Raw genomic sequence first — 14517 nt, 5'->3', positions numbered from 1 at the left:
TTTTGTACTGAGATAGCTGTGCACCCCCGATGGCTTATCATTCACTTCATCAGATATACCAAAGTGCGGTGGACTTTGAATGATTGTCGGTCATGCCGTGATGCTAGCATATCGACTGGTATGTGCTTGTACGGCGATGCCAGCGACAAATCAGTATGTGGAGGAAGGTATCTTATACGCAAAACTAAAATGCAAGGAGACAGGCACGAGATAGTGAGGGTGCGGACGTTCCACAAGAGGCAAACAATATGTACTCTATATGTATAACTCCGTCATCGAGCCTGTCATGAAATAAAGAATGAATCTGGCCCGCGAGATCGACAGGAGAACGAACGATCACTAATAATGCAGGCAAAGGCATCACATTTCAGTCGACAAACTCTGTGAGGTATAGTCGCGATCCAAGAATCAGGCTTGTTCTTGGTGTCTCCTTTTAGTAGCTAGGCAAGCCTTTAGATGATTCATTCGCGTATCCACAACACGTCAAAGCTCGTCGCCAGAGGAATGAGAATCGCGGCCAGCTCCAGGGAGACGAGTCGTGAGCTAGAAGGGTTCATCTCGCTATGGAAAGATTGGAAACTCGAGAGAGACGCTAACAGAGCCCCTCTCAGCTTGCCGGCCCCCTCGGATCTGCAACCTATTTGTCCTGCAACACTGTTGTACCCCGCAACGGTCGAACGGTACTGGCGCCCGAAAAGGGATCCAGCATTAATTCAAGCTAATTAATGGAAAGGATGGAGGGGGAGTCCATTGCTTCCAGAAGAGGAGGGGCTGCCGTTTTGCTGTACTTGAACATTTGCATTTGTTTCCATAGACGCTGAGCTGAATCTGAATCTGAATTGTCCCGACTAACAATAATATCGAGACTGTTGAACGTGGAAGATGCTTGCCTTCTGTGTATCGGCCTGGTTCAGCCAACGACTGATGCGGGACGGCTCGGGACGCAGCAAGCAGTGCTTATAACGACATACAGCTTCATCTCAAATATTCAGTGGTCGTAACTCGTACAACATCTGGAACCTTAAATGATGAATAGTGCATAATTTCGTCTCCAAAATCACAATGCATAATCTGGACACTGTGTGTGTGTGTGTACAAACAGATACATCAATGTACATCTTGACTACTCGGGTACATGTCCCCTCTAGCAGATAATAATGGAGTGCGGGTCCGCGGCAGTCTCCCGGAGTAGAGGGTGCCCTGGTTTGGGTTAGGCTCCACGTGGTGTCAAGGCGATAGGAAGCGGAGCATGTTTGCTACCCTTCTGTTGTTGTTGCTGCAGTAGGTCTCTCTTTTCTTGACCTCCTGTGATTTCTTGTGGTGGCCTTTGATCCATTTGAGGCCAGTAGAATGCAACCCACAAGTTTGGTTGTGTATATTCTTACTCTTGACAATGTGAGCTCTGTTGTAGATTCACATCGGCTTTGAGACTGCTAGACTCATTTCTGCGTTTACGAAAGATACGCTCGGTGGAAAATAATGGTCGTGCTTATGCGCCAGTCTCGTTGTCGTGGGCGGTGGGTGCGCGGACTGGCTGTAAACTAGACAACTGGGAGATGAGGATGAGATTAGACAAGGGGCTGTCGTCTCGTTTTATCTGAAGCTTAGCAAAAGACAAACTGTCGATGACAAGTACGCGTTAAGAACCTGTTGGCAACTTGGAAGCATGACTTGATCGTTCTTATGCTGACTCATTTCATGATACTCCTTTAAATGAATGGTTGAAAAGAATGACCCGGCTCATCGCCATGACCTCTGTTGGTGATTGATAATTGGTACAGAGCAAACAGCGTCGTCACTTGCAGTCACCACCAACCTGGGTAGATAGGTAACTGGACAATGACTCCTGTTTGCGCACTCATCACCTGCAGCCTGCATGACATATTATGTACTTGCCTGCCCACCAGCACAGTCAATTCGTCGCCATTCCAGACCAGAACAGACCAGAATAGAACCGGCCGCTTGCGAGGTTTCATTGATCGTCCTCGCCCCGTGCGGGTGAAATCTTGAGCGCTGAGCAGAGTTGAGTCTTGTGTACTCCTTTGCGTCCTTGAACCTTCTGCTACGCATCCTGGTCAGAGCTCGAGAAAGAACATTCGATGTTTTTGAATTGAAGCAGAACGCGATTCATGTGCTGGAAGGGGATTGTCACAGGAGAGACAAATGTACTATGTAAAGAGATGATAAGTAATAGAAGTAATAGCATGCTCCGCCGTGCTCTTGTCCAGCCAGGGCCAGTCAAGTGTTGAAGGAGGCAGGTAGTAGTGAGTCCGGACTACACTCTCCCATCTATCATACCTATTAAGGTAGTAGGCAATGCAATATTGATTTCGAGCTGTGTTCTGTGTATATTGGAGCGGACTGTACCCTAAGTTAATCATCTACCGTGGAATCCATCTGGCCACTGCAACGCAAGGATGGGCAGGGCAGGGCAGGATGATAGCCTTTGGCAAAATTGACACGGTTATTATGCTGTGTCGGCCCCGTTTCTCCTTTCGCATGTAGCAGAATCGGAAACCCAACCAGTTACCTAAAAGGGTTGACGAATGGGACATGGACGGTTTCACTACGACGTGATTTTTACAGTGGAGAAATAAGCCCAACAGCGAATTTACAATAGGAAACCCAGGTACGGAGTAGGTAGGTAACTGTCAAAGTCACAAGATATCAATGGTGAGATGTCGAACGAATGGGCAAGATTTGCCAACTGCGGAACAACAGAGTGATAATGGACCTGCTATGTGACAAGGTCTAAAGGGCATACGTGCTAAACGGATGAAGGGATTGGATGCATGTTAATCAAGTGCGCAAAGACAAGCCCGGAGGAAGCACCATAGGACCCCTCATCAGGCTCTAATTGATTAGCCTGTTCGACTGCTTCCACATCAACACTGGTCAATCAAATAATCAATCAGCCAGTACGGTCGAAATGCCCGGTCTTTTTCTTCTTTTCGAACACTCAGAGAAATAAAACTTCACTACTTGGAAATTGTCTGCTGCCAATAGAGGTTGTCGATGGGACACCGATCCGTTAATACCAAGGTACAGAGTTATTTGCGCCGGGCTGTATGTTAGTAGATAGGTCGTCTGCCACTTAAACGTTACCTCTACCAAGTTAGTTGCCCGCTGTGACCTCTTTCTCTGGCAGTCTACCTGTCTGTGTCTGTCTTTTTTCTATACCGTCTTTTCACAGACACAGCGCAGCGCTTTATCATCCTTCGATCAAATTGGCCCCTCTGCTCTGCTTTGTATCTTCGCTCCAACTTAGCATCGTTTCAGTCAAACCGCCTGTCGCCGCTCTCCTCCTTGCCCTCACTCCTTCTCCTGTCAGCCCCTCGCCGTCCACTCGCATCGAGCCTGGTCCCAGCGCGCTCACCCATCTAAGCAACCCCCCCCCCCCCCTGGATTCTTGGCCCTCTATTCTACTCTACTCCGTGTTCTGCCTTCCACAGCAAGGCCTGCAACCATCCCGCGACTCGCGACTCCTTGTAATTCTCGCGGCATGCTGCTGCTGTGCCGTTTCTTCCATATCTCAAACTAAAATCCTCAAAATCGGCAACCTCTTGATCAGTAATAGGGCCCGCCGTTTTTGACCATGCCCTGAGGTGAGCTTTGCAGCCGCAATATGCTCAAGATACAGACCGCCGCCGTGCCGCCAAGTATCCACTCTTCGCGCACTATCCACGACCCCTCCGGCGACTCAAAGTCCGTTTCCGTGCGCATCACGTCTACCCCCGTTCAAGCTTCCGAACAACAACACTCAACTACTCGGGCTGATCCCGCCTGGGGCCTCATGAACGGCATCGTCGGTACCGCCCCCATGGGCGCCATGTACGTCCGCGCCCTCTACGATTACGAGGCCGACGATCGCACCAGTCTCAGTTTCCACGAAGGAGACGTTATCCAAGTCATCACCCAGCTCGAGAGTGGCTGGTGGGATGGTGTTATAAATGGCGTTCGAGGCTGGTTCCCAAGCAACTACTGCCAGATTATAACGAGTCCCGACGACATACCCGACAGTGCCCACAATGGTGCCTTTGATGTCGTTGAGGACGATGTTGAGGACCCTGAGATTTACGACGATCAGTATGATCAAGACGACGACTCTGAACTGGATGGCCCTATCGCACTGCCGCTCGAGGGGACTGATGGGGGAGACAGTTCAAGGGCCGATTTCTGGATTCCGCAAGCAACCCCCGATGGGCGCTTGTTCTATTACAATATGATGACAGGAGACCGCAGCATGGAACTGCCTTTAGAGTCTCCTGTCTCTAACAACGAGACTGGCCCACGAGATCGAATGAATGTCAATATCCCCGATAAAACTAGGCCACCTCCTGAGATGATGGCTCGCGGTCTTACCCAAGACGAGGACGACGAATCTTTGACATCTGCATCCGAGGCCGAAGGCGACTCGGCGAGACTAACCACACGTCGTGCAAAGGTACTTAACAAGATAGCAAAGGCTACTGCTGTATAAGTAAAATTGCTAACACTCTTCAGAACCGTCATCGTTCTTCTTTTGGTGCTCTGTCGCCATCGACATCCATGGATTCAATCAACGGCGCATCACCTGTCGGCCGTACTCGAAATGGCGCTTCGTCAAATGGCCTTCTCTCTGCAGGACAAGTTCCCAACATAGCATCAGCAACCTCGTTTACTAGCACCACTTACAACCTTCCCACTACAGCCACCGTTCCTCGATCGTTCTTCGATGACGGCTCTACACCTTCTCTAAGCTGGACCCTACTTGTCTCTAACATGCGACGAGCTATTGACCGCTATCGCGAAGCTATCATGAACAACAATCGTTCAGAATATGTAGCGAAAGCTGAAGACATATCAGATCACTTACGATTGCTGCTCGCCGCTGGCTCAGGGACTACTGACAACCATTCGGGCCAACCGTCTATTATATCGACAAACAAAGCTCTGTATCCCCACTTCCGAGATATGATGTCCAAGTTCTCCAAGCTCGTCATTTCTTCCCATATAGCGGCTGCGGATTGGCCCAATGCTGAGTCTATCCAAAAATGTCTGCAGGAGGCCGATGGTGTTCTTATGGGTGTGTACAGCTATGTGGAAGTGGCTCGACAACAACGTGGTGAGGAGATTCCTCGACTCTTCCCTGGGTTTGTCATTGGCAGCACTACAGGTGGCAGTTGGCAAAACAACGGCCTAGGTCCCCGTGATGAAATCACGGCCAATTTCCTTGAAGATGAGGAGGGTGTTGTGGAACCAACTGCAATCTTGGATAACAAAATGCTCGAGCGATTGGACGAACAGAAGCGCATTCTCGTATCCAGCATTCGGGAACTCGACAAGAGCCTAGTTATGATGGAGAAGATTGTCACACCTTACAGGCACGAAGTTATCGGCAATAACGTTTGCTTTGCTGGTGGGAGGGTTCTTGATACATTCAGACAATGGATTGCCATGATTGAGTCCATTGACCTGTCTTCTCTCGGCAATAGCTTCCAGACACCTCAGTTATCTGACCTCGGCACCAACAAGCAGAGTCTTTACGACAACATATCTGATCTCATTCTTGGATGCCAAGCTGTCGCTGGACCTTTGGCCGATGAATGGTCCGAAGTTCGTGGTGAGGCATTGGAGAATCGTCTGGAATATGTGCGACAATGTGCCCGGGCCTTGGAAACCAATTCCTCGCATATCGGCTTCTCTCTTCAATTGTTATCCGAGCAGGTTCAAATTAACATGCAATCACACCAGATAGAACCTCGGCCACGAGAGAACTCCTTTGTCCGAAGCACTTTGCAAAGAGGCGAGACAATGCCCTACGATCGCCCGCACCAGCGTACAGAATCGAGAACTGCTCCGGTGCGGCCACCTCTTATCACATCACAATCATTCACTGAAGGCGAGCCTGCACCCGGCAATATGCGTAGAGGTGATTATTCCAAGGTGAAGAAGATCTTTGGCGAAGACCCGTCTCCGCAGGTTCCAGTGACGGAAGACACACCGGAATTCTTGCTCTTGGATTACGAGCACGAGGTATCTTGGGACAGCAAGACTTCGCCGCCTACTGTCAAGGGAGGATCCTTGCTCGCCCTTGTCGAGCAGCTAACTCGTCACGACAAGCTTGATTCAAATTTCAACAACACATTCCTCCTTACTTACCGATCGTTCACAACGGCCCGAGAACTGTTCGAAATGCTTATCAAGCGATTCAACATTCAACCGCCGGAGGGTCTTAACCCAATTGATTTTGAGATTTGGAGGGACCGAAAACAAAAGCTTATTCGATTCCGTGTCGTCAACATCCTCAAGAACTGGTTTGATAATTTCTGGATGGAGGACCATAACGATGAGTCAAAACAACTTGTTCGAGATGTCTATAGCTTCGCGAAAGATACGGTCAAATCGACAGAGACACCCGGCTCAGCACCTTTAATGGCAGTCCTTGACCAAAGGCTGAGCGGAAAGGATGCTGGTGCTCGCAGGATGATCCAAACGGTGAACCAGAACACGCCAACCCCGATCATGCCCAAGAACATGAAAAAGTTGAAATTCCTGGATATTGACGTGATTGAATTCGCGCGCCAGCTCACGATTGTCGAGTCTCGCTTGTATGGCAAGGTCAAGGCGACAGAGTGTCTGAACAAGACCTGGCAGAAGAAGATCCCTGAGGGCGATCCTGACTTGGCCCCCAACGTCAAAGCACTTATCCTTCATTCAAACCAAATGACGAACTGGGTCGCCGAAATGATTTTGGCACAAATGGAAGTCAAGAAGCGAGTGGTGGTGATCAAACACTTCGTTTCCGTTGCCGATGTGAGTCAATCAAAATGGTGTTCGTTTATCACAAGGTTACTAACTTTAGCATAGCGTTGTCGTGTTCTAAACAACTTCTCGACACTTACATCAATTATCTCCGCATTGGGTACTGCACCCATTGCTCGTCTCAAGCGGACATGGGACCAAGTGCCTCAGCGTACACATGCCACATTAGAATCAATGCGGAGAGTCATGGCGAGCACCAAGAATTTCGGCGAGTACCGTGAAGCTCTTCATGCCGCTAACCCACCTTGTATTCCCTTTTTCGGTATGTGCCCCTTTCCGAGAATTAGGCTATGAATGGTAATACTCACCACCAGAAAAGGTGTCTATTTGACCGACTTGACATTTATCGAAGATGGTATTCCTTCCATCATTAAGAAAACTAACCTCATTAATTTTGCCAAACGTGCTAAGACCGCTGAGGTCATTCGGGACATTCAGCAGTATCAGAACGTCGGGTACTCACTGCAGCCTGTACCCGAACTGCAAGACTACATCCTGAACAACATGCAGGCTGCTGGTGATGTACACGAGATGTATGACAAGAGCTTGCAAGTCGAGCCTCGTGAGCGCGAGGATGAAAAGATTGTGAGGTATGTTGCATTGCGGAATACACCCGCATCGTATGGAACGGTGTCCTCTTTCTTTTGAGTCGCTATTTTACGATAGTTGTCGCATCAAGGTTGCCAGTTCGCATTAGCAGCTCGCTTTCTTTGTCCCTTGTTTTCCTTTCCTTGGCCAAATATGGAAAGATCTATGCTTACTTGATGTTTCTTAATTACAGGGTTCTGGCCGAGTCTGGGTTCCTCTAAGCAATGAAACTTTGCAAATGTTCGAAGCATCTATGCGGCTGCGAGTCCCAAGCATCTAGTTTTGGAAAGCGGATCGAGAACGGACCAGGATGGGTGGTATTGTAACACCATCAGCCATTCTGACAGATTATGGTGGTCCCAAGTGGCCATGACTTGCGGCGTATGTTGCACCGCAAACCATTAGAAGTGGCAGGAAAGCGGCACGACACCACAGCGCAGGATCGGGAGACGGCCCGGAGGAGTTGGTGTGGTAGCATTTGGTAACATGGTGTTTTTTGAAAGTGCGGAGATGCTTGACCTGGGCGCCAGTGATAATGGGAACGTCTTTAATTTGACGAGGCATTTCGAAAAAAAGAGGGCTCCAAACCGGGCTGATAAAGCAACCCTACTCCGAGTATTAAGGATCATTTTGGGGCGGGTTTGTTTGGCGTACCAGATATCATAAGGGGACTTTGCATGGGAGACGTTTTCACACTTTTGACGGGCATGAACGGTGGCATTGGCAAGTGTACGCTGGTCGCACAAGAACTGAATATTCCTGGGAGACCCAGGAGCTGGGCGCATAGTAAAATTAGAGGCTTCTAAAGGGAGCGCAGGGTCAACTCTCGAAACTGTTGGATTTCAGATGCAGTGAATAGTGCAGATATACATCGGCGAGTTAATATTGATGGTCGATGCAACAGTGCTCTGAGCTTGCTACATATTAATAATCACGTTGCCAAACGCGTAAGGCAGTCCGTTCTCAGCATCTGCCGAGGTTAAGAAGTTGATGGTGGTTGATCAAAGGGACAGACGAGCATGTAGTGTTCCCGTTGCAGTTTTGCGCATATATTATTTGCCGTTACTCCTGGCTGTTCACAAATCTCACATATCCATCGGCTGTGTTTATTGGCAGGGGCGCAGTCGCATGACAGATCAAAAGGATATAACCACTTGGGCTTTGCTAGTAACACAGTAATGTGCAGAAGGCAGGCTGATAAGACGAGAGTCTAAGAAAGCGTCAATTACTTGAATAGATAGCGTAGCTAATAGGAGAGACAACGCATTCGAATAGCGCCTAAATATAAATTCCATGGTATAAGCCGTTTGGGATATCATTTTCCGTCATTAATCTCTACATGTTCCTTGCACCGATCTGCCAATCGGACATTTAGTGCTTGTGAAGCTTGGCCTTGATACGCTCGCCGAGGCTAGGCTTGTCCTTCTTCTCCTCGGTAGAGCTACCGTGGTGCTTGCTGCTGGAGTGTGACTCGGTATGCGAGGTTGGCTCTGAGCTACCACTCTCACCAAGGTGAACACCCTTCTGCTCCATGAGTCCTGATATCTATTAGTCGTGGTCAAAGGGTAGGAACTGAAGTTCTACTTACGATCGGCTTCGCGTCCAGCGCCTGGCTTGGTAGCGTCGAAGTCGCCACCGTCAGCAGCGAATCCGGAGGCAGTGATATATTCATCCTCTTTGGGGTCGTGGGGCTGGTTCTCTGAGCTGGATGACTCGCCAGCACCCGAGCCGACTTCAGTGGGCTTGCTGGAGGCTCCTTCGACAGGGACATTGCCTGCATCGCCGCCGAAGTCCTTGGCGAGCTTCTCGATAGGACGGGGGCCAGGTCCCTCGCCAAGCTTGGCGTCGGTACCTTCAGAGGTGTCGTCTACATCGTGGAGATCCTTGTTACCCTTGTCGGCCTGCTCTGGGGTGCGGGTATCGTTTTGCTCAGCAGTGGTGTCCTTTGAGTGGTTGGGGGCTGCGGCGGGAGCTGGGACTGCAGATGAAGTAGTTGCTGATGTTGAAGAGACAGGGTCTTCTCGTCCAAGTCCGGATGTGTTCTCCTGTCCGTAGTTGAAGTTCTCGGCTACCTTCTCTTGCTGTGGGGTTTCTATAGCCATTATAGTCAGTAAGATGATTCGCATGTATCAATACAAGGACCCATAACGCACCCAGGTTGCCGGCATCGTAGGGCTCGCCGCGAGCAGTGTCACCCTTGACTCCAGAGACAGGCTCCTTGTTGCCGGTCTGGTTCTCGCCCCAGATGGCTTTGGAGGCAGTAGCAGTGAGGTTGTTGATGGTCTCCATTGTGGTTTAGTTGTTTGTGTGACGTGAGTACTGTGTAGGTAGAGTTGAGGTATGGTTGAGTCTTGGCAGGGTATCTTGAGTGCAAGTAGGGTATAATGTAAAACAGATTGTGGATGATGAGAGACGCAAGTGTTATGGAGATAGCTGAAGTTTAAATAAAACATAATCTAGCTGGCAAATGTCATGACAGCAATGACAGGGAGGAGAGGGGGTTGATGAGCTCTGACGTCGTTGCTTGTTTGAGTGCCAGGTTATCTGCCTCCAATAGGTAGGTAGGCAGGCAGGTCCTCGATACTGGTAGGCTGTAGCTGAAGAGACCGAGCAAGATACATCATGAGTACTATGAATAGAAACCCTTTCCCCAGCATTTGCTGTTGATTGATGACAGACTTTACGTACCCAGTACATGTCGAGTCTAACCTCTTGAACGTGGTACAGCGCACAGCGTGGTACCTTGGATACTGTCCTCCAGCTCGGTCAAACCTGAAATACAGTCCAGGGACAAAGACAATTGTCCATCTTCCGTATGTGGCTGCTTCAAGTTATGACGCCGCGGTCGATCAATGGGCCAAGGCTGGCAGGGCACGACATGACAGTAGCCCAGGCGTAGTATAGTGCATTGTACTAGAGTTCCCTGCAGGCTACAGTAGCGAGCAGATAGCATGCTTTGAGGCTGGGAGCCGTATCCCCGGCCAACTTCCCGCATGCGCTCGGCTTATTCCAAGCATGAGTAGGGTTGAATAGATGATGTAAAGCCTGACGAAGAAGAGGGTATGACGTGACGCAGCCCCTCCATCGACCAGGGACGACGAACTTGACTCTAGCTTATGAGGATCAATTGTAAAGGCTACTAATGTATGAAGTGCGAAGAGGAAACCAGCGGCACAAGGGCGATCCGCAAAGGAAGAAACTGTCTACAAAGTGTTATGGTTCTTCTTTTCTCCGTGTTATCAAGTCATGGCTTCCATCTTGGACCAAGCAGAATATCTGTGCTGAGATCAAGCTATCTGCTAGTTACTGTAAGGTTAAATGAAATGGGTGCGTCCGCTACGTCATTTTTAAGGGGATCATCGAGTCGTGGGCGGAATGGAAGAAAGTGGGGAAAGCTGAACAAGCTTCTCCTAGATAGAGCGTCAACATGCGAATATGGTGAAGAGTTGGGAAATGAAGCAATACAGAAACGTATTGTAGCCTACCCTCATGCCAAGTCAACACATAATGTTTTTAACGACGCTTGATTATAGCCCGGCTTGGCATTCTGCGTCCTTAATTAGTCTCCATATTGTGGATTTGGTCCTCTCCAGGCTTCACTTCACAGTAGGAAACGTTTCAATTCCGAATTCCGGCACTATTAAACGAGTTTGGACAACGTGTCATAAAACCTGGAATATTCTCCCAGAGTAGCTACTCGTCCTCGACCTAGTTAGAGGGGCTGTTTGCACAAGTGAACGTGGCATATCCATACATGTCGGTTACTACTAATGCTTAGACTAGAGATATGTTCCTGATCGGATCCATGTTCGTATGGATCTATATGGAACCCGCCCGTCTGGTCGCCATCGTTCGACTCTTTACAAATTAGGCAGCTCGCTGAGATACGACGGGCGTAAGAAAACAGTCGTCCTTAGGCTGTTTGAGACAATGCAGCCCTGTATTTGTGGCTAACGGCGATTCGGCCGAGTGCCGGTTTTTACCCAAGATGCACGTGTGACTGATGATTTTAAGTCTCTCGAATTTATATAAAATACAATCCTCTCAACTCTGCTCCAGCCATGGACGGATTTGCCGAGGCTGGATGTATATCTTCAAAGACGCAAACTCGCCTAGAATAAAAGACCCATTAGTAATTTCGATACGACGTAGCGGATTGAGGCACGAGGGTCTGTGAAACCAAGGCCTGTTATTGGTCTTGAACTGAGCACTGATGATGCTTGGCCTCTGTTAACTTCGGTAGTGGTCGCATCTCCTGATAATCATGTACTCTGCTGCGAATTGCAACTTTACATAGTACATAGTACCTACAGCGTAATCACTACTAACCCGGTACATGGCATTGATTGCTGTACCAATTGCAGCAAAGTCAGGGACCAGCAGTCTCGATAACTACCTCTACTAATCCACCCAGGTAAGCAAATAAATGGCACGATACCTTGGATGATGCATTGGCACCTATGTAAGTTAGTAGCCAGCACTCGTCAGTCTAAAAGTTTGCTACCCACCTGTTGTAGGCACATACCGCTGCTAACCCACTGAAGAATATTTAGGACAAGGAGACCCAAGCATTGACTCTCCCACCGTTATCTGCCCCCCTTTTCTATTTCTTCTTCTTTGCTCTGTCAGTCTGTCTATGATCCTCTCATGACTTTGATCAAGCGCTTTGCCAAACTATATTTTGAGATTTATCCTTGTAAGTTGGGTTGTGATAGCTGCTGGTAGGGCAACCGGGAATGGCACATATCATTACATTACGTACCTATCTGTGTGTTCGTATGCACTGTTGTCTAGCGACTCCAGTCCATATGCAACAGGCCAGAGGTTGCCTCCATCGCCTTGCAGCCATGCCACCTTCAAGATCTGTGCGGGCTTCCAGCTGTGCAGCGGCTTGCGAACGTGCGTCCGTTGCATTGAACCACAATGCTAGCTGAAGATCCCCCCTGAGATGAGATGTGATCGATGCCTGGGCATCCCATATTTTCGACAATGCCGTGGATGTTATCAATTAATCTCCATACGTGTCACACCAGCAGCACCAAATCTTACCTACCATGTATGTAGTTATTAGAGGTAGTTGGTACTATAACGACATACAATTCATCAGAGCGAGACTTGAAGAGCGCCCGGCATAAGATCGGCAGGCACTGTGACAACAGAACAACCTAAGGTTTTCCAGCAGTGGAGTGACAGTCTAATTTAGGCACCTAGAGGGAGACATTGTAATGGTTGGCTTTACCCTTTGCAGGGCTGGGTCCACTACTTGGGCTGGGCCTACCTGTCTTCGTCTGGGTATCTGTAGCGTAATGGGACGGACTATCAGTTCACGGCTTCTGCTTCCGTTTCCGTCTGGCCCAAACATACTTTTGGAATTCCTACCCTTGCTTATTCTGCTCAATCTTTAATCTTTCAGCGTGCTGACAAGGAAGTGGAAGGTAATCTCTCGACGGCCGCGCCACGACAACTTAAAATAAAAAGTCCGACGGGAGATATCGTCACGTCTCTGGCTTTAAACTTGGACACTGGACAACAACTGCTCCTGCTTGGCCCTGACTCTGACCCTGGCGCCCCTTCTCTCTGCGTGGGATGTTGATGAGAACCCATTTTTGATTTGGCCAATCCCTTTTCGGCTCATTAAATTACCTGTACAGAGTACCTACATACAGATACATACACACAGACAGACAAACAGGGCCCTGGTCGTACCTTGTTTGACTCGGTCCTGCTGCATTTCGACCAACCTCACATCTGCCGAGTAGGAAGGTAGGTAGGTACTGGTACCTCTGTTGAATATCCTTCATCCCATTCTCTTAGCTGGGCAGGTAGTACCTACCCCGCGACTTTCTTCTTCTTCCTCCCCTTCCCTCTCTTTCCGTTCCCTGGGCTGTGGGCCACCCCTACCACCTTCCCTTACATTTTACCTTGCCTTCCCATCTACGTATCGGAAACACAACGGGCTTGTCTCATATCTGTCGCCCGTCTTGACCCAGTTTAACGAACATCAGCTGAACGACCCTTTAGGGCAGGGCGATACACGGATAGTTACTTGCTCAATCCAAGCTGCCGGGCTCTTTTCATTTCGAGGCCATACACGCCACGGCAAGACAGCAGTTTCAAGGCTACGGGTGAATTCGTCGAGTTCAAGTTTAAATGAGTGGCTGAGACAGCAGACACAGGCACAGACTGGCATTACAAGACAAGGCGAGGCGAGGTGAGGCTGATCCAGACGCGATTCATTCAGTGTGTTGATGGGATTTGGTTCCTAATCTTGCTACCTGACCTCACTTGTTCTCTCATTATCCTCCATCCACAACACAACTGTACATCCGACTTGGTGATGCTCAGTTGAGCTGACCTCTTTATCAATCTACTTCTGCCCCTATTGCTCTTGTTCCGGATTCAGCCCACCCGTCAGGGCCACCACCAATAGGCTGGCAACATCATAGCAGTTGGCTGCTTGTTATACAACCTACAACTATTATCTCACTCATTGGGGTTCCTACATAACTGGGTGTTGGGATCGGGAAATCCGAAGTATCATCAGCTCCGCAGATCCCGTCCTCGCCTTGTCAGATACACTCCACCAGGTTTGTTGACAGTCACTGGAATTCACCTTTCGGCAGGACGCCACTGTGACGCAAGTTCTCAACGGCCATGGTCTACTGTGGTAAAGCCTCGCAGGGCTGCCAAAACTGTCGGGTCCGACGCATCAAGGTAAGATGTTGTGAGCCACATCCAGGCACTTTTATCCCACCTTTCTACCATGATATCTCCAATCCATTCGTTCATGACTAACCCGTGTTGGCTTTTAAGTGTGACAAGATAAAACCAGAATGTTCACAATGCATTCGGGTTGGGAAAAGGTGTCCAGGTTATCGTGACCAGCTGTCTCTCATGTTTCGCGATGAGAGTAGCAAAGTGATACAAAAGGCACATGCACAATGGGGTGTTGGCGAATCCGCCTCTGAAGGACTGTCGACACAAACTTCATCCAGCTCTCTCGCTTCATCATATGCGTCCAATGCTTCCACCCATTCATCATCTTCCTCGTCTGCGTCGCTACATACTCATTCGGCCTCTTCATTCACAACCGGGTGGACCACATCTCCTGATTCCACGCTGAAC

General features: G+C 49.1%; 3 protein-coding genes across 3 annotated transcripts; 2 read left to right on the top strand and 1 right to left on the bottom strand.

The window, feature by feature from the left end:
* Nucleotides 1-3625: 3625 nt before the first annotated feature.
* Nucleotides 3626-7613, top strand: FGSG_05398 (uncharacterized protein; the record flags this gene model as incomplete). Its single annotated transcript, XM_011325627.1, has 5 exons — nucleotides 3626-4444; nucleotides 4504-6795; nucleotides 6850-7066; nucleotides 7124-7394; nucleotides 7586-7613. The coding sequence occupies 5 exons, from the start codon at nucleotides 3626-3628 to the stop codon at nucleotides 7611-7613; spliced, it is 3627 nt and encodes a 1208-aa protein (XP_011323929.1).
* A 998-nt stretch (nucleotides 7614-8611) lies between these two features.
* FGSG_05397 (uncharacterized protein) lies at nucleotides 8612-9825 on the bottom strand. Its single transcript, XM_011325626.1, has 3 exons — nucleotides 9546-9825; nucleotides 8981-9484; nucleotides 8612-8930 (listed from the first exon to the last, which is right to left on the bottom strand). Exons 1-3 carry the CDS (start codon nucleotides 9679-9681, stop codon nucleotides 8764-8766), a joined length of 807 nt encoding a protein of 268 aa, XP_011323928.1. The 5' UTR covers nucleotides 9682-9825; the 3' UTR covers nucleotides 8612-8763.
* A 2214-nt stretch (nucleotides 9826-12039) lies between these two features.
* On the top strand, nucleotides 12040-12985 carry FGSG_12730 (uncharacterized protein; the record flags this gene model as incomplete). The annotated part of the gene is given in 4 exon segments (XM_011325625.1): nucleotides 12040-12088; nucleotides 12187-12291; nucleotides 12641-12684; nucleotides 12695-12985. The coding sequence occupies 4 exon segments, from the start codon at nucleotides 12040-12042 to the stop codon at nucleotides 12983-12985; spliced, it is 489 nt and encodes a 162-aa protein (XP_011323927.1).
* Between the last annotated feature and the right edge of the window lie 1532 nt (nucleotides 12986-14517).

This window comes from Fusarium graminearum, chromosome 3, assembly GCF_000240135.3.
Source record: "Fusarium graminearum PH-1 chromosome 3, whole genome shotgun sequence".
NCBI classification, from domain to species: Eukaryota; Fungi; Ascomycota; class Sordariomycetes; order Hypocreales; family Nectriaceae; genus Fusarium; species Fusarium graminearum.
The sequence above is the reverse complement of the archived record's forward strand: the minus strand, read 5'-3'. Positions and strand labels throughout refer to the sequence as shown.